General features: G+C 40.0%; 1 protein-coding gene across 2 annotated transcripts; it reads left to right on the top strand.

Annotated features, from left to right (window-relative positions):
• On the top strand, nucleotides 1-27,544 carry ptgfrnb (prostaglandin F2 receptor inhibitor b). 2 transcript variants are annotated; one of them, XM_027006125.3, is made up of 9 exons: nucleotides 7-663; nucleotides 2,018-2,383; nucleotides 7,034-7,441; nucleotides 10,828-11,193; nucleotides 17,354-17,761; nucleotides 18,165-18,572; nucleotides 19,426-19,533; nucleotides 23,811-24,110; nucleotides 24,383-27,542. In XM_027006125.3, exons 1-9 carry the CDS (start codon nucleotides 621-623, stop codon nucleotides 24,544-24,546), a joined length of 2,571 nt encoding a protein of 856 aa, XP_026861926.3. In that variant the 5' UTR covers nucleotides 7-620; the 3' UTR covers nucleotides 24,547-27,542. The 2 variants fall into 2 exon arrangements, with proteins under 2 accessions (XP_081557382.1, XP_026861926.3); XM_081701256.1 differs by lacking the exon at nucleotides 19,426-19,533 and having other exon boundaries at nucleotides 1-663; nucleotides 24,383-27,544.

Raw genomic sequence — 27,544 nt, forward strand, 5'->3', positions numbered from 1 at the left:
GCCTATAAATCGTCATTTAAAGCGCCTGCTGCCTACGCAGCACCCTCAAAAGGAAACGCTAAAAAGAGCGAACACTAGGAGTGACACACCGCATGTGTCACATGGTAAACCCACCTGAGCTAATTTTCAGCGCCACATAGAAGGCGGTGCGCACCTCTTCCTACAGGACAGGATTTCAAATAGTAATCTTGTAATTTTGTATAATATAACCTACTAAAATTACCGCAGCACAACTGAGAAAATGAACAGTATCGTTCGTATCATATGCAGTACCTTACGAGGTTCCCGGTTAGATAATCTCTTCATGCCATTCCGACATTGAATTGAGCGTAGATATAGGTTCACCATTCGAAAGACAAACTTTCGTCACATTTCGTCACAGCCTGACGTCGATAACCTTCACGACATGATTCGTGAGCGCATTCCCGGCTCTTTGGTGGACTCTCCTGTCACGTCCCTTACGGCAGCGTGAAGCCTTACTCCAGTGTCTTTGGTAGCAGTCGCGCGCGGGTTCGCTTCGTCTGTGAAAAATACTACAGCCAGCTGCTTGAATATAGGGATTGTGTCGTTCAGTATCTGAGAAGGTCGGAGGTTTAGCAAGACGTCCGAACAACCCCAGCATGGAAAAGCTTCTTGCCTTGGCCATCTTATCTTTCACAGTCGGTAAGTGCATTGTACATTTGGCCGGTGAAGTAGGCTACAATAACCTTTCTGTTACAGCGTCAGTGTTTGGCATTTATCGTCACTAAGCAGCGTCTTAACTCATGTCTTCGAATACTACAGTTTGATAAATAAAGGAGATTGCAAATAGATGATTAAAAACAACAGTAAAATAAAAACGTAGAAATAGTTGTTAAAGTATATTTAAAGCTCTGACTAAGAATGACAAGGAAAGAACATGTAATAGCTAGACATAATCCTTTGAATTCTGTTTCCAAAAATACTGACACATAACGACCCCACATGAAGCCGGATTGAGGTCAAGATGATTGTCCATCACCTGTAATAATAGCATCCTAGTGTACAATTAAATATTATTTTGCTATATTAATGGGAGCATTGTGTGTGTGTGTGTGTGTGTGTGTGTGTGTGTGTGTGTGTGTGTGTGTGTGTGTGTGTGTGTGTGTGTGTGTGCAAGCCTGATGAAGCACTTACCAAGTGTCTGCAAAATGAGTGTACATATTTTTGACTCAGTGTAGGAAAGGTTATTATAAGAGATAATACCTAATAGGTGATATTTATCCTCTTTCCCATTCTTCTTAGAACTATATGCTATATTTTAGTATAAGTATGATCTGCTGCACTGTGTTTTTAAAAGTGTTTAGCACCTCAGGTGATAATAAATGTATCAATGAGTTATTATTCATTTATATTATTATGATACTGTTATTGTATTGTTATTTGATCGATCATAAATTTGCTATGCAGTCAAGTAGTTTGATTTTTTACTGTTCATGAAATTGGTTATTTATAACTTATCCTAATTTTGATCCTGATACTGATTAGTTGTATTTTCAGTATTTATTGGACTGTTTCAGTGTTATAAAAAATTGTAATCTTATAATGCAGGTCATTTTCTAGGGTAAGCTTGCTGTTGGCTTATGTTTGTACAAGCCTTGTAGCAAGTTGTCTGACCAGTTCAGGTTCCCACATAATCACTCTTACATGCCAATGTGAGAAAGTTAGAGTCTGTGTGAGAATATTTGCATTACTCTAGGGCTGATCACCCTTCTTGCTTCTTAGTCTCCTGGTCTCAATCTTCAGTTTTTCTTCTCTCTGTTTATACAAGGGTTGGTGACCCTGCTCCTCAAAGAGGACTCCTTTTGTGGTCCTGAGAGGGTGTTATTTAACTCTGTGTGTGTGTGTGTGTGTGTGTGTGTATGCATGCACACATACATGCCTATGTGTGATTCATTAGATGAAGCTTCATCCTAAGGTATCAAATTCAAAAAGAGAATAATTGTCCTGAAAGACCTTCAGAAATTAGTTGAACCTGTTCAATTTCTTGATGTCTCAGGTTTCAGCTGGAGCCGAAGAGTGTCTGTGCCATCAGGCACTCTGGTGCGGGTGGAAGGCCAGGCGTTGTCTCTGCGCTGTGAAGTGTCTGACTTCGAGGGCCCTGAGGAGCAGGACTTTGACTGGAAGGCAACACGAGGGGCACAAACCGTGAACATCATCTCCACCTGGGAGCCATCATTTCCAGAGCAGGCCTTAAGGGGCCGTGTGCTAAGTGGAGACATCAGTGTGCACAGGCTGGGGGGCAGTGTGGTGGAGCTGAGGATCCGAGAAGCCAGGGTGACTGACAGCGCCACCTACACATGCAGCACCCCCAGCACTGACGCCACCATGAGAGGAAACTATGATTCTGATGTGCAATTAAGAGGTAGCATCTTTGGTGCATCTTTATTTATTTTGGGGCAGTGGGGGGGGGGGGGGTATGGGTGCCTGCGTGTGTGTGTGTGTGTGTGTGTGTGTGTGTGTGTGTGGGTGGGTGTGTGTGTGGGGGGGGAGGGCGGGGCGGGTGTGCGCACATGTGCGTGTATGTGCGTGTGTGCCTGCATGTTTCATTTTGGAGCTAGATGTGTGCAAAAATAGGTCTGGGTCAATGTTGTATATTAAATGTGTGTGTGAACATGTGTATGTTTGTGTGTGTGTGTGTGTGTGTGTGTGTGTGTGTGTGTGTGTGTGTGTGTGTGTGTGTGTGTGTGAGTGTGTGCACCTGGAACTTGATGTGCACCAAAATAGTCCTGGGTACAGTTTAGCTAATAACTAGTGCAGCTTGATATCAGTGCAGTCACACAGATCACAGTGAACAATTAGCATAACCAGCAGTTGCACGTCACATAGTAGAGTGTTTTATAAGGTTATAAGATCAAACAGAAATATGAAGTTGAACCTAATTATGTTCTACTAGAGCTCAGGTACCCAGAGTAGATGTGTTGAGATGTGTTATGTGATTCGCAGAGAAAAAGTCATTCTTCCTATCCTTCTTTTCTTTTCCTGTGGCTTTTTTGTCCTGTTTATCAATGAATCTAGTAACTGTCCAACCACTAGCTTCAACAACAGCAGACTTGTTCCAGACCCTTGTGTCAGATATGTAGTAGCATTTCTTTTTACAGCAGCATTACATTTCTGCATACGTTTTACCTAATGCATATGCTGCCTACCTTATCATGGCATCCTAAAACTTCATAGTATAATAATGGAGATGTTTATTAATCACTAACATAGTGTGCAGTTACACATAATGTGCAGTTATGATGTATTATGACCTAGTTATACTTTGTTTGTAATTTTCACAAAATGTGCAAAACATTTCAATTGCATTCATTGCCCATAGTAGCAATAGGAGGTCAAAAATATAAAGAAATAAAACGAATTGTTTCTTTCCCCTAGTTTTATATGAAACATTTTAGAATTAGAAGTCTGTGAATTTAATGGTGTCATAAACTGATGTTTACTATCTTTAATTATGCAGAAGCAGGACCTGAATAGAACCATATCTGTACAATAACTAGGCACCTTGTGTGTGTGTGTGTGTGTGTGTGTGTGTGTGTGTGTGTGTGTGTGTGTGTGTGTGTGTGTGTGTGTGTATGTGTGTAGAGAGAGAGAGACAGAGAGAGGGAAAGGGAGAGAGTGAGAGGTAGTCAAAACTGCAGTGAAGTACACAAGGTTTCCAGAGAAAGAGGATGCTTCAGACAGAGGTCCTTCAGCTGTGCAAGCAAATTGATGATGAGGGACATCTGTCTGAAACATCCCTTTCCTCTGGAAACCTTGTGAATTTCACTGCAATTTTGTCTGCATCTTTTATTACAGTACACCACAGTTAATTCTTGGAATCGTTTATCTATCTATCTATCTATCTATCTATCTATCTATCTATCTATCTATCTATCTATCTATCTATCTGTCTATCTGTCTATCTGTCTGTCTGTCTGTCTGTCTGTCTGTATATATATATATACAAACATACACTGAATGCTTTATTAGAGACATCCATCTAGTTGCGCATTGGTCCTCCTTTGGCCTTTAGAACCGCAATATTTCATCATGGCATAGATTCCACTAGATGTTGAAATTGTTCTGCTGGAATTTTAGCCCATGAGGACAGGATAGCTTCTGGCAGTTGCCCCAAATTAGATGGCAGTACTGACAGCCTTCTCTCTCTTATCCCAGACATGCTCTATAGGATTAAGATTTGGGGACAGTGAAGGCCAGGGAGGCAAGAAAACTCAGTGACTTATTCCTGGAGCCAATTCATGACTATACAATCCTTCTGGCATAGTGCATTGTCCTGCTGAAATTGTCCTTCTGCCAAGATAAACAGCTGCCATGAAGGTTTGAACATGGTTTGCCATAATGCTTATTTACGCTCTACTGTACAAATGTAAAAATTGTAAAAGATTTCCCCCTACCCATTCTCATTGTTTCCCCCTACACCTGACAGAAAATGTTCTGCCCCAAATTCTGACCCTTCCTTCAGAATTCTGCAACAGAAATCTGGATTAATCTGACCAGGTGATGTTTTTTCCACTACAATGTTTGCACTAATTTGCTCAGTGGAGTCTTGTATTTCTGTTACATTTAGACGGCAATGGTACTCAAACTGGTGGTCATATGTTATAGCTCATCCATGCTAAGGAAAAACGGGTTGTGTGTTTGGAGACGTCAGTTGTAGCACCAGCATTGTATTGACTGTGCTTGACCCCTCTGATCCCTTTCATGACCAAAATGTTTATGTTCACTTTTTCAGTGGATGTTCTTCCTTGGTCACACCATTCATGTATACTCTCGACAACACTGCACCAGAAAACCCTACAAAGTTGCCAGATTTAAAAACACTGATCCTGGCTAGTTTACCACCAATGACCATACCTGATTTTAAATTGCTCAGACTTGATTTTCCCATTCTAATGTGGATTCACACTGAAACAGATCCAGGAAAACTTGATTTTATGACTAATTTACGTAAAGGGAAGTTCAGATTGTGAAAGGGAATTCTCGAATAAAGTGGCCACTCAGTGTGTAAATTCAAGATCCTTGAGTTGTGTAATGCACAAACTGCACAATTGGTGGTGTTATCATTTCCTGCCATCTGACTAAATCATTACCTATTATCTAGGATTTTACTGGCAACATATATATGCAGCTCTAGTTATACCATACCTTCAGGTTATGGTCATAATCAGAAGAAGATTAAGGAGGCCATAAACTGCTTATAGCAGTATCTGAACAGTGTAGCTATAGATATTCCTATATGTACCTAATAAATTACCACTGTTATTAGATGCTGCATGTGATGGATGATGAGTTTTACTCATTGATCTTTTTTTTTTTTCCAAATGTGCAGATTCTTCTTCAATTTATATACAATGACAATGAGAATTAACAACTACATATATACTGTAGTTCCCCTTAAGTGTCTTTTACATACACACATGCTGTCACACTACCGACTCTGTGTCACCTCTGTATCACAGTGCTTGGCATCTAGTTTGGGCAGTCTGTGTATTTTTCATGACGTCATAAAGTTCTGCTTATGGCCATTAAAAGTGCAATCATACCATCGAGTCAAGCTGTAACATTGAGTGACTCTAATGTTCTCACTCGGAGCAGGAAAAGTTCATTGAAAACAATCTCTTCCACAGTTTGAAGCTTTACAATTCAAATTAGAATTAAAACAATTAAACTTTCAAATTTTAGAGTTGTAAGTCTCTCTTCATGTCTATTTTATAATGGATCATATTGAGCAATCAGTTATTGTGACTCATCAGGTACCATAAAGCGTAGATGAATTTGGCAGCAGTGCCTTCACTAGTTGCAACATGCAGGAAGTGTAGAGAAAGAAACAAAGTCCATTTAATGCCAGAATTATGGTGTTGTGTATTTAAGTGGTATGCTTTATCAATAGGACAAAAGGTTTAATTCCATTGTATCCAAAAATTGCCAATGCAGTCCTTTACTGGTTCTCATAGAGCTCTTACAAAGGATTTTAGGAAGGCAATATGCCCCAAGTAACTTCAGTGCTTTAGAGACTTCTGTATAATCCTGCACTGACCTGAAATCCAAAACCAGAGATTTGTAGCACACAATAGTGCTTTAGTGTTTTGTACTGATATTATTGCATTTAAACTCCTGACATAAATCATTTCATGCTTCAGAATAATTTAATTAGTTGTCAAGACTTGTTTTAGTTCTGAAGGTCAGATAACTATCACGGTGCACCAAGCACATGCCCGGTCACAAACACACACACACCCCACACCTGCCATGGTCCCAATCAACCACTTATTAGTTACTGCACACACCTGTTCCTTGTTTGCCCTCTTTTGAACTCTCTACCATATAAGTCCACATGTACCTGCCATCATGCTACACATTGGCAGTCATTCTGCACCTGGCACTGACCCCTGTACCTGCGTTAACCAACGCATCGAGCCGATACCGCTGGACTATCTGTCACGTATTATGGCGACTAAAGATTCTCATGGCTTTTCACTTGCCTCTCGCTCCTTCTTTGCAGACACTGTTGCAATAACAACATAAACTCACGAAACTATTCAATATAAACAGCTACTGTATGTTCATAGACAATTTTATTAAATAGCCTGCGGTGTGTTTTATAAGCGTACAGTTTGACATTGTAGCCCATTTGTTGCATGCATAAAGTTAAGTCTGTTCTAACCTGTTAAAGGTGCTTTAATATCCAAGACACACAAATGTACCTTTACAGATGTCCATTTTATTAATTCGAGGATTGAGTCATCTGGGAATTTTGGTCACTGTGTTGTTAGGTTGTCATCATTAACTGCATTATTTTATACTATATGTCCAATTTCACATGTGAACATTATGGGCATCCCAATCTGTGATGCATTTAGGATATCCCTGCTTCAGGTAAAAGGTTTTGTGTGTGTGTGTGTGTGTGTGTGTGTGTGTGTGTGTGAGTGAGTGTATGTGTGTCTGTCTGTCTGTCTGTGTCTGCATGGATGCATGTTCTGAACTCTCTTCCTTTTCATTGTTTGCTTTGCAGTAATTCCTAATACACTGAGCTTGGCCCCTCAAGTTCCAGTCAACTTGGTCACGGAGGGTAGATCCATCCGTCTTCACTGCAATGTCTCCCAGAATTTCACAGATGGAATTTACCTCTCGGTTACCTGGTCTATTAAAAAGGGTGAGGTACTACAAGAGGACCTCCTGACTTTCGGCCCTGACATGGGTGTGACTGTTGGTAGCAGTTTCAGCCGACGCTACGCAGAAGATGAAATGCATCTGCACCTGGACAGCGAGGGCTCATACAGCCTGATGCTGTCTGGAGCAGTGCCCGCAGATCAGGGGATGTATGTCTGCACGGCCAGACAGTGGACCAGAGAACAAGGAGACTGGAAAAAGATACAGGAGAAAACAGCAGTTATGGGGGATGTGACCGTCATCCCAACAGGTGGGGACAGATGCTTTAGTGTTGTTTTTGTTTTGTGTGTGTGTGTGTGTGTGTGTGTGTGTTTAGACAGATTTCAGATTTTAAAGGACATTCCTTTTTTTTTTTTACAACTGTTTGTCTGTTGCAGCATTTCAATGCTAATATCTACAGCCGTTAAATGCAGGGGTCTCTTCTTTTGCACACTATTTGCCAAGTGTCTGAGAACGTTCTCACAAGCCCAACTCTCTTTTCGTTACCAGGGATATTCTTCCCAGGCTACCGTGTAGACGGGCACTGCTTCTTCCCAGCATTTAATTAAAACTGGGACTGTATTGTTGGGAGTACAGAGCTTTGAGATAGGAGAGCAAATGGGTATGCTGAAAATGTCAGCCAAATTAATGTTATCTGACACATTCTGTCAGACTATTTTTGGCATCATTCATATCATTATACTCATATTTCCCTGTACATTTAAAGCAAAAAGAATCAAAACAAATAATAAAATCCACAACTAACATTATACAACTATCAGAGTATTCAACTAACAGAAACAAATGAGAGATTATTCAATATTTTACACACCTTGTTTTGCTGGTCATTGTTTCCTGATCCATAGGCGAAGCTTGTTGTCTAGTAAACACTCACACAGTATTTTCGATAACCATTTTTGAGGGATACACTGTTACAAAAGTGGTTTTCAGCCTTTAGTAGTAAATAAAGGTTTCTAACGTTTATATATGTTTAGCTGTGTGCTTGGTCCAGGTTTAAATGTAAGGCTTTTAAATGACATTGTAAATTGGTAGAATAGCTAATAAAAGTATATTTAACATAATTGAACTTGCTATAACTCGTATATAGCTAGATCTCAGTTTGTTATTTAACCCTTAAAGAGTATCCGATGCCAATATGCCAGTTTTTTTTAAGCCCAACTGAAGTGTTCTCTTTTCACTGCATGCCAAGCTCCATCCACCTGTCTCACTTCACCTCACCAGAGTTCTGAACACCTTCGTTGCACTTCCATGTTTCCCAACATTTGGCCCTATAAAAAGACATTTGATCTTCAGTCACATCTTTGCATGTGCAGAGTGCACCTCTCGTATCATTTCAAGTTCAAGTTTCGTTTATTCGTCACATACATAGTCATACACAGTATAACTCGCAGTGAAATGGTGGAGAGTGCTCTGTCCAAACTGAGGAAAAGAAAACAGGGGTGCATAGAGAAATATAGATATTCTCTATATGTGAAATATATATATGCAAGATAAATATATATATTCTATGTATGTACAAAATATATTAACAATGTATGTACAATATATGTATATTATGATTATATACACAATGTACAATGTAAATGGTTGTGTATATATGTACACAATCTACAGAATGTACAGATCCATTTCGTATAATAACATATCTACAGTTGTTGTGTAACAAGGTAATTGAATATAAATATATCTATACAGATATACAGTTATGTTACATGGTGGTGGTGGTCCCCACAGTTTATCAGTTTCCCTGATTCAGGGCCCGAATGGCCTGTGGGAAGAAGCTCCTCTTCAGCCTCTCTGTCTTGGTCTTCAGGGAGCGAAAGCGCCTCCCTGACCTCAACAGAGAGAAGAGTCTATTGTTGGGATGGGTGGGGTCCTTCACAATTCTCCTGGCCTTGGTCTGGCACCGCTTGTAGTAGATGGTCTGCAGGTCAGGAAGTTCCGTGTGAGTGATGCGCTCTGCTGAACGCACTACCCTTTGGAGTGCTTGTCTGTCCTGCTTGGTGCTATTCCCAAACCAGACTGTGATGTTCCCCGTGAGGATGCTCTCGATAGTGCAGGTGTAGAAGTTCCCCAGTACTTTGGAGGGCAGTCTGAAGTCTCTTAGGCGTCTGAGGTGGTAAAGACGCTGACGAGCCTTCTTTGCCAGGGAGTTGGTATGGCGGGACCAGGACAGGTCCTGCAAGATGTGAATACCAAGGTACCTGAAACTATCTACTCTCTCCACCGTGGTTCCACTGATCCTCACAGGTTGGTAGTGCCGCTCCTGCTTCTTGCTGCAATCCACGATCAGCTCCTTTGTCTTACTGATGTTTAGGAGGAGATTATTTTCCTGGCACCAGTTTTCCAGGTGTTTAATCTCCTCCAGGTAGGCCCTCTCGTCATTGTCTGAGATCAGACCCACGACAACGGTGTCGTCAGCAAACTTGACAATGATGGTGGAGCTGGAAGTGGCTGTGCAGTCGTAGGTGTACAGTGAGTAGAGCAGGGGGCTTAGGACACAACCCTGAGGAGCTCCAGTGCTGAGGGTGAGGGTGGATGAGGCGCAGTTGCCCACCCGTACTGATTGTGGTCTGTCTGTTAGGAAGTTGGAGATCCAGTCGCACAGGGATGTATGCAGTCCTAGATCCCCCAACTTAGTAGTGAGTAGGGAGGGGATGATAGTGTTAAATGCTGAACTGTAGTCGACAAATAGCATTTTAACATAATTTCCCCTCCCTTCGTCCAGGTGAGTCAGTGTAGTGTGGAGCAGATGTGCAATTGCATCGTCAGTGGAGCGGTTGTGGCGGTATGCAAACTGCAGTGGGTCCATGGAGGCTGGCAGTGAAGATGTGATGAAGTCTCTGACTAGCTTTTTAAAGCACTTCATCACGACTGATGTGAGGGCAACAGGGCGGTAGTCATTGAGGTCGGAGGGTCGAGGTTTCTTCGGGACGGGGACGATGGTGGACCGCTTGAAGCTGGACGGGACGATACCGAGCGTCAGGGAGAGATTGAAGATGTCGGTGAATACTGGGGCTAGCTGATCTGCGCAGGCTTTGAGGACCCTCCCGCAGATACCGTCTGGTCCCATCGCCTTCCTGGTATTCACCCTTTTAAACACTCTCCTCACGTCACTCTCCGTGATGATGAGAGGGCGCTGTTCTATGGTGGGCCCCGCGCATGTGCCATTGGCTGCGCCGATAGTGCCATTTGCCTACGTTTTCATTTCATTTGCCCCATTTTATTGTAGCAGTCATTCTTGTTGTTGACATATTTTGAGTCACTAATGCTGCATGTGTTTTGGACCTCTCGATTTTGTTTCTTTGTCAATTGCATAATAATTGCCTTGCATTCTTCCATCCGTCGTAACACGGGTTGCCTGTGTCTGCTGTGTTCCAACCAGAAAGTGAAGCAACAGTATGGCCAATAGCTTTACCACACTGAATAAAAGTCTTTATTTTGAATTAGCTAGATCTGTGTAAATTATTGTGCAGAGTCAAACACTACAACAATAAACAATGTTAAGTAAACAACTATATTAGAGGGAAATTCTAAATTGTGCTAGAAAGCCAATTCTCCTCTCTGTAAATCACAGAGGTAAAATCAGTAATACAATATTCTTAACCCATTTGTTTCTTTATTGTCTGATTTCAGCCAAATCCCTCACTGTACAAGTTCTGGACAACACCATCCTTGCTCAAGGAGATCCTCTGAACCTCACCTGCTTGGTTTCTGCAGATGACCTTGCTGTCCTAGGTCTTGAGGTGACATGGCTGATAAATGCCACACAGATTCTTACCCACTTCGGTCGAGATGGAGTAGTAACCAAAACCTCGAATGTGTTGAGCATGAGCCAAGTTGGAGAAGGCGATTTCACACTGGAGATCCAAAGGGTTGAGCTATCTGATATGGGACTCTACTCATGCAGGGTAGGGGCCTGGGTACAACACAGCAAGGCAAACTGGTACCAAGCAGCAGAAAAGACCTCAACCCCAATACAGGTGCTGGTCACTCTGAAAGGTGAGTAGACTGGTGACATGCAATGTGCATTTCCTACATTTCTAACAAAAAGCTCAGTTCTGGTCTCACCTGACCACAGAACCTTGATTAAATCAACATTCCAATGAGTTTAGTTTTTTTATTTATGGTTGTATTTGGATTAAAGTAGAAATTTTCATCTGGCAGGTCTTCAAAAAATAGGCAATTTAAGGCTGTATTTAAAGTTGGTGACTTAAGACAAAAAAAAGTATGTCAACATATATGCAGGGGAAATTGTGCATATTCAGACTTGTGTTAAATAGTTGCTTGTCTGGATTTTCTGGGCTGTCCATTTAGATAATTGAAATCAGGCATGCAATTTTCTCTTGTGTAGAACTTTCAGTTTTGTTTTGTTTTTGCCCTTGCATTTAATCCTAAATAAATAAACAATCATTATTCAGATCACATTTACATCATTTAGCTGATGCTTTTATTAAAAGCAGCTTACAATAATGACTGAATAATTGTTCAGTCATAATAAGCAAGTGCCTTGCTCAGGGGTCCAAGACTGGCAGCGGTGGAGCTTGAACTGGTTACCTTTTCCTTACTAGTGAAGAACCTTAAACACTGAGTTACCATTGCCCTGATAGAGGTCGGGAATGATTATACAGGTTCCACCATGAGGTGACTCACTGGATTCAGAGTCCAGCATGTTAACCATTACACCATGGAATTAATACATTATATATTTTATGCTTCATATTTGTTAATTGCATTTCAATGTAGACTATAGATAAACAAGACACAAATGTTATTTTATATATATCTACATATTTGAAACTGGCATCAAATAAGATTTTTGTAGCTTTTTATGTGTGTCACATTGTGCAGAACATGAAATTCAGCATAAAAATGTCATACCGCCCAACCCCTATCACACTACACTACCCAGCAGACTGTTCATCACCCAGCCAATGACTCGCCCAGCCAATCAGGGACATTTAATCATCACTGGAATATTGAATTCACCTGTGTGTTCAGAGGATTTCATATATAAGCCCATCTCATGCTCTCATACATTGTGAAGTATTGCCTTCTAAGCATACCAAGCATTGTTTTCTATGCTCGTCTTCCAGTGTATCCCAATTTTGTATTTCTAGTTGCTGATTTTTGCCTGCCCCTTTTTTGGAATCACTGCCTGGTTTTGGATTGCTCTTCTGGTTTTGACATGGACTGTTCTATCTCTATGATTTGGATTTCCCCTTACTTAGCTCTTTTGGGTTTGAGGCTGGTTTATTCAGCTACCACCAAGTTGAACACTAAAAAAGCTCCTGTTTTATATCCGTGAACGTCTGATTCTGCTTGACCTGTCACAAAAAAGAACAAACTCCACCCAGCACAAGCAAATTTCCTCAGTATGTGCAGGAGTAGCTCAGTGGTTAAGGTACTCATCTAGTAACCAGAAGGTTACCAGTTCAAGCCTCAACACGCACTACCAGGTTGCCATTGCTGTGCAAGGCTCTTAACTCTCAAGGTGTATTCATAATTGTAAGAGTTGTTACTGCTTTGGAGGGCACTGGTAATTTAGTGGTTAAGGTACTTTACTTGTAATTGGAAGGTTGCTGATTCAAGCCCCACCACTGCCAAGTTGTTGCAGTTTGGGCTCCTGAGCAAGACCCTTAAGCCTCAATTGCTCAAGTTGTACTCAGTCATAATTGTGAGTTGCTTCAGATAAAAGTGTCAGATAAATGTAACTAATCACTGAAATAAGGCCTTTAATGACTCAAAGATGCATCCAGCTAGAGATTTCAAAATATCCTTCACACTGTGTATGGAAAATCATTCCCAGACAGGTTCCTTTGAGCTCCATGCATCTTCATAAATATCCAAATAGTGGAGTATTTTGCATGTAGTTACACTTCACATCCATTACTTTATTAATAGTCTTTTGCCTTATTTGTTTGTTCTTTTTATTTATCTCAGTTGATGCATCTTTGTTTTTAGGCCATATAGGTTAGGAGCTATATGGTCTAAAAAACAAAGATGCATCAGCTGAGATAAATGGAATCACAGGAATGTCAAAGAACTAACAAATAATAATTCTGGAAGCCTACTCTGGAATAGGCTTCCAGAAAATATTTTCTTCTGCAGTTGCGCAAAATGTAGAAATGAAAGAGCCTTATGTAAGATTTATGTGAGACTTATGTAGTGTGTGTAGGTGTGCCATGCTTTTTTGTTGTTGTTGTTCTGTTTTGTAGTGGAACTTATGTTCATCTCCTTTTCATTGCATTGTCATCAAACTTTTTTCAAGCATCCTCAGGAAGGACTGAAATGCTTATGTGAGTTAAGGACAGAAGGCAAGGAATTCCTCATATGGTTAAAGTCCATGCAACACCCCAGAGTAACACCAGGGTCTGCTACGTATTGTCTCCAATGTCTGGGAAAGACAAAACCAAGCTCCTGTCATGAGGGACCAAATTTGTTCTCAATGTCTGACATAAAGGTCAAACTTTGATATTGCATTGTTATGGAAACACTAATGAGTAAAAGAAGATGTGACTAAACCAGTCATGGGGAAATTATCTAGCAGTTCCCACTCTGCTGATACAATTTTCTATTGCAGTATCACCATCAAAAATTACTCCTCTATAATGGTAGTAAGGCTACTGCCTGATCTAAAAATACTATACGTCTCCATATCGTATTAAGCTTATGTCACAAGAGTTAGGGCATAGTAATCTCTTCTCTATAAAATGTAGTATACTATACAAACATATCAACATACAGGACTACAAATAATCCCCTTTTATGCCTTGGCCTTGTGAATACTGTTTATTGTTTCTTTCAAAATTGTTTTCAAAGACTTTCCTATAAATAGTAAAATAGACTGAATATCTCTCTCCCAGTTTGTTTTTTCTATACATATATACACCAAGTGTGGTCTTTTGGGTGTCTTATATTGGAACAGTGATTCCCCTATATGCATTAAACAGCAGTGTACCATTTTAAAAGCCTTTTCATAATGAAGGTTTTCATAATGAAAATAAGTTTCTGACTAGATAGTCCTATCGATTACAATACTAATTTTAAGTGCTCCATCCCCTTGCTTCCCCTGCCTAAAAAGCTAGAATGAGAAGTATTTTTCCTAGTAATGTACCAAAGTTGAGCTAATAGAGACAAAATTTTAACTAAGGCTAGTATTGATTTGAGTAGGTGTACAATGAGAAAAGCCCTCCTCTAAAGAGCTTCCTGCTCAGCATCAAATATTATGGAGTCTCTACTAAAATGACTGACAGGCACTGTCAAAAACACAAATCGGTGTCTGATGTCTACAGCTCAAGGTTATGATTAATTTAACTCTGTTTAGACTGCACAGAGATTGGTTAGTGTTCCCATTGACATCACTGCTCCCCCCCCCCCCCCCAAAAAAAAAAAAAAAAAAAGAAATTTTAAAGAAACCATTGCTGGAATGTTAATGGCTCCACGTCTTCTGTCTCATCATTTAGCCAGTTATCTCTGCTGCTCAGTGTCGTCTCCACTGTTCACGATTGCACGCCCATTCCAATCATTCCCCTTGTTTTCATTAGATACTCCCACCCTTGTTTTCATTAGATACTCCCACCCGTGACTTCTCACTGTATGCTCCTCTGCTCCTCTTCAGTTGGTGGGGACTGGAGGTGAAGATTCTCAGAGCATGGACCACTAAGCAATGAATTCCAGTACTCTTCCATGTAGCTCCTAATGTCTTGAGAAAAATAGGTACATTTGGTGTTGAAGAATAAAGGAATAAAAGCACCTGATCTTTGGAATGAGATTTTTTCAGTCATCAAAAAAAGGAAGCAAGCTTTATTTGGTGTTTTGGCTTTGAAACCCAATAGTGTGTGAGGGCAGACAGACGGACAAACAGGGTCTGTCAAAATGTGTCTTTGTGAAGACTAGATATGAATTGTTTTCTTTTCCTCTACTTTATTTTGTCTTTCTGTTTACACCAGACTGTTGGTGTGATAAGATCCAGAGCACTTGCTGTTTTCTGATTATTTTTGTCATTATAAGCACAAGCAGGCCAATACTCTTGATGGTACCTTTTTTGTCTTTTTTTAGTATACTTTAGGGTTTATTTTGTTTCTTAGCTATATGTTTATCACTTAGCACCACATATTATAATGTTCAAAGAATTTTGCTTATGTAAGATGGCAGTGGTACTTGTAACATGGCAATACTACTGTGTAGTACTATCCACCTAGTTAATAATTAATTTATAATATTCTTGCAGGACTACATAATATGCAATCTTTACAGTTCTCTCATTTTTAATTATACCTCTCATTTTACATTATGCACAATGTTTGAACACTGTATATCTTTCAGGTTCCACAAAATCACTTCTGTTGTCTATGTTAAGTTTCTTAGTGATTTTTAATCATCTGGCATCCAGGTTTTTTGTTAACACTGAGCAAACCACGCAATGGAAAAGAGTCAAAGTCCAACAAAGAGTCAAAGTTATTATTTCTTATGACTTACTCAAAGGTATGTGATAAATAGTCTGGTACACTGTGCTCCTGGTCAGGCTGTGTTTAAGCCTCACAGCTTCTTTACACACACAGCAGGTCAAGAGAATATCAAGTGCTGAAAGAAGAGCCAGAAGGTCTGTCTGTCTGATAATGTGGACTGAGTGTTGGAGAGTAGCTGAGGTTGACTGACACCTACTCTTAGACCCCCCAACGCCCTCTTGTTCAGTTCCCAGGGTGTGCCATTCTTGTCCCGGGCAACTGTGTAAAAGGCAGCTGAAGAACATTTGTCTTGTCAGTTCCATTTGTCTGGCTAAATAAGTGTATATTACACACTCCCTCATCCTGTTTTTTATCTTTCTCCATCTTACTTTCTCAATCTTTCTTTTTCACTGAGTGTCTGTCATCCACGCTGAACAATACTGTTGAATATGTACTTGAGAAATTTACTCTTGACACTGTTTTAAATGGAGTCTGACCTAATCTCTATCTTCTGCATATGAAGTACTTGTCTTATTATCATGGACAATCATTTAAAATTTTTCTGAACTAGAAAAAAATGGAAAGGCCCACTGAATCAATTACTATATAAATTATTGAATTACTGAGTAGAAGTAAATGGTTGCTTAAGGGCAGTTGCTGCAAGGCTTCCTCAGACTGTGTGTGTGTATGTGTGTGTGTGTGTGTGTATTTGCTTAATTTCAGAATTGTACCAGTTGAGTGCATCTCTGTGCACACTGCATGCTTTGTGCTATGTGCCAAAGACTGCTGTGTATGTTCAGTACTCTACCTGCAGCCAAAGAAACAAAACAGTGACATCACAGATATGTGCTGCGCACATGCAAATGAAGAGTGACATGAAGACCCTAAATGTTTTTTACATTCTGCTTTGATATAAATGTATAGACTGTTAAAATTATTTATTTTTAAATAAAAAATCTTGTAAGCCAGGTTTGTTTTTACACATCATACATGCTCAGTTTAGAGATGAATTTCACATGCTAAAGTTTTACCCACTATGCCTAAGAAAATGGTGGAAGATGAAAGGTTTCAAGACGAGCAGGAAGTGGTCAGGATTGGAGCCACACTAGACAGATGGTTCCAGTGACTCAGTGATAATGACGTCCAAAAGCTATCACAAACTCATCGCTACATATGGGGCTCAGTGGAGCACAGGGGGCTCTGTGTGTGTGTGTGCATGAGTGTGCAAGTCAGTGTTTTGTTTCTGTGTTCTTATGTGCACTTCCATTGGATCTCTTGCCTTTCCAAGTGTGAAGACAATTGCCTCGTTTTATGGGCATTTAGATGTGCAATATGTAGTGTCCCTTTTATAGACATCTCACAAATGTGTGTGTGTGTGTGTTAGCACTGCTTAACCATGCATGAAGGTCCCAGCTGTACAAAGGAAAGGCTAACAGAGGGAGCCACTTTTCTAAGGTTCAGCCTCCAACCATGCTCCTTGTGGCCACATTTTTTCATATACTCTTGACATTGTTTCGCGTATGGCCTAATCATTACCACAAGTGTGTTTGTGCCTACATTCATGATAGCATTGTTTGACGCTCCTTTCCATGCCATGCATGCTTGGTGCACTCATGTTACCTTAATGAACGTTTTCAACAATTCACATCTCAGACCAAAAACTTGAGAAGGAGACGAGGAACTCCATATTGTTCTCTCCTTGTCTTCTTCAGATCCCACTTTCACTGTGACTCTGGACTCTCCACGCACAGCCCAGTACCCAGGTGATCCCACAGAGCTCGTGTGTCAAGTGCGCAACATTTCCCACCTGCGTGGTGAACGGCTGGGTGTTTCCTGGTTCTACTCATCATCCACTAACGAGCCACTTGCTATTGCCTCGATGGATGCCAATGGAGCTCTTATGCCCGGTGAGAAGTACCAGAGCTCCATTGAGGCGGGGCTTATTGTGGTGAGCCGGGTGGAGCCAATTGCTTTCAAGCTCCGCCTACTCCACACCACAAATGTCGATGCAGGCGAATATGCCTGCAGCATCACAACATGGACAACCACTCATCAGGGCACCTGGAGAAAGTCATCAGATCATCGAAGTCGCACACTGAAAGTCAGTCTGCCTTCCAAAAGTGAGTCCTTATTTTCATAGCTGCATTATTCAGTTCTCAGTAATAATAGATGGTACACTTGATGATATCAGTGCTTTAATTCCACAGGAAAGTCCAGGCAGGATGTCAGAAAATGCAGTTAACAGGCCTTAGCTTAAACAGAATGTAGTCATTGTTTTAAGCACGGTTCCAACTTATTTTGCATTAAATGTTTACATGCAGACTTGAAAGGTAAAGTTTGATAAACTGATAGTAATACAGAATTTCCCTAAATGAGCTACAAATGTCTGTACATACAAAATCAATCTCCTAGCATAAATATCAACAGCCATAGAGCAAAAGAAAATGAGCTGCTAGCTGATAACTGATTCTCCACCCTCTGTAAGTATCCGTCCTCTTCACAGTCTCTGCATCTGTCCCTCAGGCCCCGGCCTCAGCGTGGTAGCTCGCACTGTACGGCAGGCCATATCTAGTGGCTCCACCTTTGAGATGAGCTGCCAAGCCAGGCCCAAAAACCTCAAGGAGGGTGTAGCCCTCTCCGTGCTCATTTCCATGCAGGAGGGCGTGGGCTCACCCAGCCACAAGTTGGCCTCCATCAGTCCCGACCTGGTGTTCAAGGTGGAGGACCAGCACGAGCATAGCAAGCAGGACAGCTTGAGCCTGGTGAAGACTGGCAGAGAGGAATTCCTGTTCCGGATCCGGGGAGTGCAGGCGACTGACCGCGGGTTCTACTCTTGTGAGGTCGTTGCGTGGATCATGCAAAATGGGAGTAACTGGGTGGAGGTGGTGAAAGGAGATTCGAATAAGATTCAGCTAACCTTCGAACACAAAAGTAAGTTTATCTTGTCTTAGAGTAGATTTTTAATGGGGTTTTGGGGGAGGGGAGGATTGTATGTGAGCACTAATCTTAATATGAAATTTGCTCTAAAGCATGTTTGGATTAGATATGTCTCATTAATGAGACTTTAGCACAATAGTAAAAAATAGCACAATAGTACAAAAATTGCACATTTTCACCAGTAGATGTTTTACAAGCCACCATTGATATAGTATCATATCCATGCATGTCTGTCCCTACTGAGTCTGTTCATTACACATCAAACATACACACACACACACACACTAATTTCAAGTCTAATGACTGAATCCACTTAAATGTGCATCTGATTTCTAGTCAGAAGGACACATAAAACATGTGCACATAGAAAAGGACACATTTACTTTCAGTCAAGGTGGAGTGCATCTCTAATGAAGCAGCCAAGCACAGTGAGAGATAGTGTGAGTCTACATGTAAATGGTGGGACTACTTTTTACAAAGATGTTGAAGTGCACTTATTCAGGTGTGTAATTAGAACTTTTAAACCAGGAGATGTTTAAACCTTTGGTTCTAGATTGTGAGCAAATGATCTATACAAATTTCAAAAAGCTTATTGCCTGGTATGCAACATGCCTATCTCAGTAATTTGAGAATTTCTTTCTATCGGAAATTAATCTCTTCTAGATCGTTGTTAGACTGATGGTCTGTATAGGTTGCTTTTCATTTCACTTTTTTGAAACATGCACATGTTTCAGGATAAATGCTGAAACATTTTTAGTCTGTCGAACCATTGACCACCATATGATGTCAAAGCATTAAAGAAAAACAACAATCCTTGATCTCTAACTCATTTACTTATTCTCCACAGGACCTATATTCGATCTGTCCATAAATGTATTTACCACCAGTGTTCTTCCCTGGGAAACAGTTAAGATGGAATGTATTGTGAGTGTTTTAGGCACACCTACCAACACAGGTAAGTGTGCACGAGGGTTAATTTCTGATTTTACAGACCATGTGGTTTGTGTAAGCTGCATTTTGATCATCAATTTAAATGCTGTTCCTACATGCAAAGTTATTTGTTTATTGGTCTGTGTACTCAGTAAGACGGTAGTAGAAAAACAGGATGAATCAGACAGAGGTCTGTGAATCACCTGTGCAATGCAAAGGGTCTGTAATCAGAACATATGCACAGCTGATGAAGGACACACAGAGAGAGAGAGAGAGAGATTCAAAATTGTATTGTATAGATTCAAAAGTCTTTAGGGCTGTGATTCCAAAGGCTATAGCTTTTCTACTCATACATAGGTTTTATGTGTGTGTGTTTAGATTTTGTAATCACATTACAAAAGTAGTTAAACTATATATAAAATAAGCAAAATGTTTGTCTTGTGTGATTATTTAAAAACCTAAAATATTTGAAAAAACTGTTTCATATTCAATGCATGCACTAGTTTTATCTAGGGAGGAAAAATGAACATTCCTGACTGTGTCTCTGTGTTTTAGTGTACATTGTCCCTTCACACTTAGTAATTTCAGTTGCTAAGTTTAGTAACTTCAATTACTAGAACACCTTTGAGACACCTTGATTTATTGCACAATTTTACAGCCATTTCCTTTAGCTGTGGCTATAACAACACATAGTGCTTCAACAGGCAATGCTGACCTACATGTAACTCTATCATAGTGAGATTTACGATTTTAGATTTTGCACAGAAAAACACTGCTGGTTTCTCAACATAGATTTCTACTTTTTTTTATTGGAAAGAGATTCTAAAACAGGACTCAGTAATATAGTAATCTACATTGCAGAGAAACATCTCTAGGGAGATCCAAGGAATACTCTCACTAGCTTCAAATGATTCCACAATTATCTAGTCAATTTAAATAAATTAAAAAATAAGGAAAAAAATTGTCATGAGGTATCATAAAGAAGGTAATTAGCAGATAAGAACTGTGAAAAATTGACAAATATGGAGACTTTGGTAGAGGCACTTAAGATCACTTACATTGATATGGAATCTCTCTGATTTGGCAATCACTGGAAAAATCCCATCAGCATATGACAATTTCACAAGTTATTTAGTGTAACTAATTGATAGTGTGGAAACATTTCACCTGTTCCTGATAAGAATGACAAACACCTAGCAGTGGAAGTTCCAAACCCTATGGGCAAGTTTGCACAAGTGTGTGTGTGGCAGTAAGATCCAGTCCTAAGCAGGATGTCTGTTAAAAGGGAAAAAATGTCAGGTGAGTTTTTTTTACTAGTGTGATTTGGGCTAGACATTACAGTTTCTCTGGGGATTGGGGTTACAGGCAGATGGTTTTCTTAACTAGTCTCAGCATGCCCACATGCACTGAGGAGATTAATTTCTTATTCATTTATTATATATCCTGCATCGCCAAATTCGCAAAATGAAGGAAAAATAGTTAAATAAGACTTCAGGGGCAGCTGTCAAAGATTTATTTCTATGATTTATATTTATATTATGCGAAAGGTCCCACAAAGGCTGTGTTTAAACATAGGCCTTAATGCTCAATTCATGTTCATAAATGATCCAAATCTGCAAAAGCAGACCTTTACTTTCAAACATCCTATATTACATGGGGTTACATTACAACCAAAATGTCATATTTGCAAGACAGACCATAAATGAAAAAATCCATCATAGATTTGATCCCATGCTCTCACAGAACAGCACAACTGTGATGACCTGTTGGTTGCATGGACTTCTTTAATCGTTACATGGGACACGATGGTCATTGGACCACATTGCTCCTGTATACCTTTCATTTAGAATTGTCGCTTGATGCCATGGGTTACAGTAATGATATCACTCAAGCACAGATTTTGTGAGGCAGGCATCTGATGAGGCACTTTTAGCACACCTAGTATGGATATTCTTTATGCTTGAAGGGTATTTTTCTTTTGTTTCTCTGCCTTAGTACATTACATTTACAGCATTTTTTGCGACTTACAATTATGACTGAATACAACTTGAGCAATTGAGGGGTAAGCACTTGGTCAGTGACCCAACAGTAGCAAGTTGGCAATGGTGGGGCTTGAACTGGCAACCTTCTGATTATAAGTCGAGTACCTTAACCACTTTGTACATGCACGTTTGCTTTAATGTGGAGCTTGTGGCTAATGTGCTTGTGCCAGTGGAAGAATCAGTAGCTGGAATGAAATGTAACAAAATACTCAATTACCTGCATAATATGGACACCAGCTTAGCTTCCTATTACAGTACACTGAGGGGAGGGTCTGCAGAGCAATTTTATCACTAATTTTTTTTCAGGCAAATCTTAGACACACCACTGCATATAAATCTGTGATCTCACGCCCCTCTCTTTATAGTTCAGCTCTCGCTATTACATGAGCTGAACTATAAGTATTTATTCTTATTTCTCATGACAGTTTAGCTTTCTCCTACTTGCTAATGAAGACTGCTCATTTTCTTTCCCTCCAAAGATTTTTGAAATTGAAACCAGTGTTAATCACTGGAGTTTCCTCTTCTGTTATAGACTTTTAAAGCCAAATTATCATTTCACATGTGACATCAAAGAAAAAAAAATTAGGAAATTGCTTGTACCACTGAACTAAACAATGATTAGGAAATTCTCCCAGATTTATGCCAAAAGCTTTACAAAGTGGTAAATGTCAAGGTTCTCTTGGAAATGATTTTCACTGCAGATCAATATGGTTAACAACTCCTTTATCACAAGCCTGAAAGAGTCTTACACCTCCCTAGGACTATTAGCACATAAGGATATTGAACCATGATAGGTTTTTTGCCTTTTTGTGACAAGCTGATTTGCCCCAAATATCATTTTGTGTATTTACAATTGGTTATTAGTTTAAGCAGTTAAGAATTTTAAACGCCTGGTTTTTAGTGCAGTAACTTTTAAGAATACATTTAGAATATGGATTTTGTTGCTGTAAAGTGACAGGACTACTCAGATTCATGTGGATGAGTTTAAGACAAAGGGTTTTACTGATGTTAGAGGTCAAATCAAGTCAAATTTATGTATATAGCACTTTTTACAACAGATGTCGCAAAGCTGCTTAACAAATGTCAGAGTCCCAGCTCCCAGTGAGCAAGCCAAGGGCAACAGTGGCAAGGAAAAACTCCCCAGAGCATAAGGAAGAAGCCTTGAAAGGAACCAATCATAACTGAAAAACAGGTGAAGGTCAAATCCAGTATCGAGATATTCCAGAGGGTTAACATATTCAGTCAGTTGTCAGTCCGAAAACAAAGCGACAGAGGGACTAATCTAGAAACAATGTTTATTACACAATCAAAAACATGGCAATACCTCAAAAAGAGGAAGTATTGGAAACCTGATTAAATACACTAATTAAAACAAGAACGTGTAGATCATCAATTTTCTGTAGACGGTGATCTCTGGTGGTTCTCTGGACTATTCTGGGAGTTAGGAGGCCGTGGTAGCAGGGATGGAGGGCAGCATCACAATTACAAATATTATATCACCCTCATTACTGACACCATACTGTGGTAGCATGCTGTTTTCCCTCTCATTATACTTTGAGATTTGAAATTGGAATAAAATATGTTTAAGTTACTTTGACCTTAATGTCATTGCATGGCCATGTATCAAAATATCATGTTGTAGTTAATCTCTTTATTCATAACAGGGTATGTTCAATCATATTTGTCTTTATATAGGCTCAGAACTGGCATAACCCATAAAACTGAAATCCAGAGCTTCCAGCAGAATAAAAATTATAGGTTTGGATAGCCTTGGATAGCATTGCCTCTGCTGAGAAGCCCAACATGCTCAGTTGTTTATTTTGCTGTGAAATATTTCTCCAAGTTTGCTACATTTAATTATGCTGATTAATGATGAATACCTCTCGTTTCAGCTAACTTCACTGATTCATTACTTTTTTGCTCTGCATACTATAACGTTTGTACCCAATAGCTTTTCATGCATTTTAGGGTCAGCTGTAAGTTATTTTACTCTGAAGTGAGTTGATTGCCCCTTTAGCCTATATACAACCTTTTTCTACCTCTTTCATGAATAAATTAGTTATTAACCAAATGGCAGGTGTTAGCTGGATACTTTTTTACATTTTAAATTTACATACCTTAAAATAATAGAATTGTATTCGAGGAAGAAGCCTTTTATTAATTGTACCACAGTACTGTATCTTCACACATATATTGAACATTATGGTTCTCATATTGTGTTTTTCATTTATCTCTCATGAATCTCACTTTCTTTGCACAGAGGATGTGGCATATGAAATACGGTGGTATCAGTCATGGGGATCCGACACCGTCACTTTGCTTGCCAGTATGGATCGCTGGGGCGTGGTGAAGAAGAGCCCTCGTAACGACAGCAGCGACTGCAGTTTGGAGCGACTGAGAGCTGAAATGTTTGTCCTCAACATTCACGGCACACAAGAGAGTGATGCCGGCGAGTACTTCTGCACTGCTTCCCCTTGGATGCGATCAACCACGACAGGGGTCTGGAGCAGGGAGCTCGATGTCACCTCCAAGAGGGTCTTCCTTCATGTCAAGTTTGCATGTAAGTAGTGTTGTGTCCTCCCCCCACCCCCATTTGTTGTTGGCATTTTGGTTTAATGCACTGGTTTTTCTGATTTGGACCAGGATGTTTTGTGATCAGAGGAATAGCACACATTCATACCTGCAGCTAGAATGTCACCACAAAAACCTACTTGTATTTAGCATCTGTAGACTGCAGCAGTCATATACATTTGCAAGATCATGCTCAGGTAATGTTCCATTTGAAATTGAAATTTTAGCGTGGCACTGATTCTGTCTGGATTTTTTTTTCAGTTTGGGATTCAATGAAGTTCCCATTGCTGTATGGAGCATGTGCATCCCTCTTTGTAGGACTCTTCTCCCTCATTCTGGGACTCATCTGTGCACAGTGCTGCCTCAGAGACACCACACACTCTCCACGCTCTCGTGTCAAGCTCATGGACCTGGAGATAGATTGATACACATATAACTGAACCAATCAGTACTCCCAAGGAGAACAATGGACCTACTACAAAAGTTTCTATTAGGAAGAAAATGTATAATGACCAAGTGTATAATGAACAAGTATACTGAACAAGGATGCAACATAACATTTAGCTCCAAAGGACAGATTTGTCTCCAGGTTTTATTACTACTATGAATTTATTAAATGTGGTGCTACAATGTGATTGATCATTTTATAAGACATGACACTAACTGAACATATTTAAACATATGTGGTTTTAAAAGTGATATTTCTGCCCATGTGCCATGACACAAACAGTGCACTGATAAGTTAGTATGATCAACGGAGTAAATGTGAGGTATTCAATGCAGTGCTTAATACAGAGCTCTCAAGATATCTGGATCTGGAGAACATAAGTTACTTGGTTTAGGTGGGATTGGAGCCACAACAAAACAGATCATTTAAAGAGGCCTTCATTACTAGGCTGAATACCTCCCGTTCTGACTGGCTAGCATACTGTTTGATGGACACATAGTAACTAACATAGCTAACCTAGTAGGTATCTTACTAAGAGCATTTTGAAAACATTCACCAATAGATCGATGGTTAATGGATGGCGAGATTGCAGTTGTGCCTCATACAACTTGGGTTATTGTATGGCCAGATCAAATTCCTCTAAAGGCACTTTTCCCCCAATTACTTTTAATTGCACTTTTTTTAGAATTTGCAAAATTGTATTTTGTCATTGTACAGTATTTTGGAGTTTATTATGAGTGCCAGCAGGCACAGATGAGTTTAAATTGTGTATGTTTCTTTTTCTGAAGTTGCAATTAGATTTGTTTTTCTATGACACAGCTCGTGTAGTTATAGTAAGTATTTCTTATCCATTTGGGGGGGGGGTGTATGTTGTCTTATTGCATTTTCTGTACTGCAGCACATTAGATTTGATGAGTAGCTAACTACACTGGTGCAGCAATAAAAAATTATAATAGGCATGCACTCATTTTTAGGCTGCATGAGCTAGCTAAGGTATAGCAAGGATGATGGTTTATAAGCCCTATGTGTACGGCAGCAGATCTCATTTGAGATCACAGTCTCAATAGTGCTTTAATTGGTGGACGTGACCATAAAATGCAATAACAAGAAACGGTTAAAATAAGCATAATAATTAAGAAAAGATAAAATGGGAAACACAAAAAAACACAAATATGTAAACATTGCAAACATTACGAAGATTCTAAAAATTTCAAAGCCAAGTTAAAATGTTTATTTAAACTGCTAAGGATTTGTTATTGAAAAACTTTTATTTTATCGGGATAAAGTGATTTGAACTGATTTCAACTAATAAAAAATTAGTTTTGGTGTAAACAAGCAAAAAAGTATTTCCCCTATAATGTGTAACATCCTGGGCATATTAAATAGGCAAACCTCTGAATATTAAAGCTAACTAGCCTTCTTTCAGATTCACATTCACAACAAGAGTGATATGTGCACTTTTTCTTGTAATAAAAATATTTTACTTTGATGTAGACCACATGCTATTGCCTATTGTCAATGAAGTCTTCAACCAGTAGCTCAAGGTCATGTCAAGTGCCTAGCTGGTTTTGAAGGCATGCCAGGAAAAGGCCCGATACTGTATGACCAGAGTGTTTCAGAGTATGACTAATTGCATCTTAGTCATCCTCCTTTAAAACACAAAATCCTCCATCTAATGTCATTTGTTCAGGGTACAGACTATGACAGTATGGCAGCATGGCAGTTTGTTTTTAATATCCCTGGACCCCAGAGGATGTATAAACATTCATGAGTCTCAGCATTTCATGTCAACATAATGGAGGAATCACTGCAAAGGACAGTCATCCTTCTAGAAGAACGTAGAGTAAAGATGGCTGACTGCCTAAGATTTCTCAGAGGGCGGGAAGACCAGCTTTTCGGCTCCAGCACAGGGATCATCAGATGCTATAAGGAGGACAAGAGGTAATCCTGTATGTGTGCCAAACTTACAAATTCTATTCAGAAGCATCTGTTGGGCAGACTTTCAATAGGGGCACCTGCCTTTTTGAAAGCATTTGGATTAAACATTGATGAGACGTTTTACACAGAGAATATTAATTTTTCATCAGATATATTACTGGCAAATATTTTGTCTTGGTACAACTTGCAACTCAGAGTTAAGAAAGCTTTTATGAATCTGAGCAAGTCACTTGCTAGAAGCAAGTCATGCAACAAACTAGAGTGTCAGTGTGAGCTTGTAGGCACAGACTGGACATGTGGTTAAAAGTAACAGATTAATTGGTTGTTTTTTCATCTAATAATTGATCCAGGAAGTTTAATTAAAGTGGCAGAAATGACTTGGTGACAGCTAGAAGGAGAGATTTTGTGGCATTATTGATTGGACTCTCATGTGGACTGATATCGACCTGACCTGAAGTATGCAGGGACCATGTACCACCAACTTTGATCTGCAACAGTCATTTGGTAGAGGACACCACTAGCCTGCTCTCAAGGCCGTCCCCTCGGAGCACCTCAACAGTCTGTTAAGGTTTCTGGACCACCACAGTCTCACCTGGCCAGTGAAAGTGAGCTAGTCCCTATGGACACCGACAGTCTGATGCCCCGCCCGGACACAATACACAACCTCACCCAGGCCTTCCTTCACTGCCCACCTCCCACAGCCGGTGGACCTTCGAGCAGTGTCCCTTGTGCACATTACTTTCATTTCTTTACTATCCACTGTTTTCTCTGCTCCAATCTTCAACCCCAAGCCTCGTCATCATTCACATCTTCTCCACTAGGCCTTCCCAGCAAGGTTAGGTTGATTAGATACTCTAAAATTGTCCTATGTGAATGGAATGTGTGTTGTATGTATGTCCAGTGTCTGTATGTTTGTGCTCTGTCCTGGTCTTAACCTCCTCCCATTCTCTGCAGTCCCCCAGGAGGCTGTGGTTTTTGATTGAGAGAACGCTGTGCAAAAATTGGCTACTGCTTCTCATCGGAGTATGTGAGCGATT

Source organism: Electrophorus electricus, chromosome 18, assembly GCF_041902795.1.
Source record: "Electrophorus electricus isolate QZ-2024a chromosome 18, ASM4190279v1, whole genome shotgun sequence".
Classification (NCBI taxonomy): Eukaryota; Metazoa; Chordata; class Actinopteri; order Gymnotiformes; family Gymnotidae; genus Electrophorus; species Electrophorus electricus.

Coding starts and splice junctions, on each gene's coding strand:
- ptgfrnb (XM_027006125.3), top strand. CDS start 621: ATGGAAAAGCTTCTTGCCTTGGCCATCTTATCTTTCACAGTCG. Junction 664..2,017: donor CATCTTATCTTTCACAGTCG/GTAAGTGCATTG, acceptor TTGATGTCTCAG/GTTTCAGCTGGAGCCGAAGA. Junction 24,111..24,382: donor CCTTCATGTCAAGTTTGCAT/GTAAGTAGTGTT, acceptor TTTTTTTTTCAG/TTTGGGATTCAATGAAGTTC.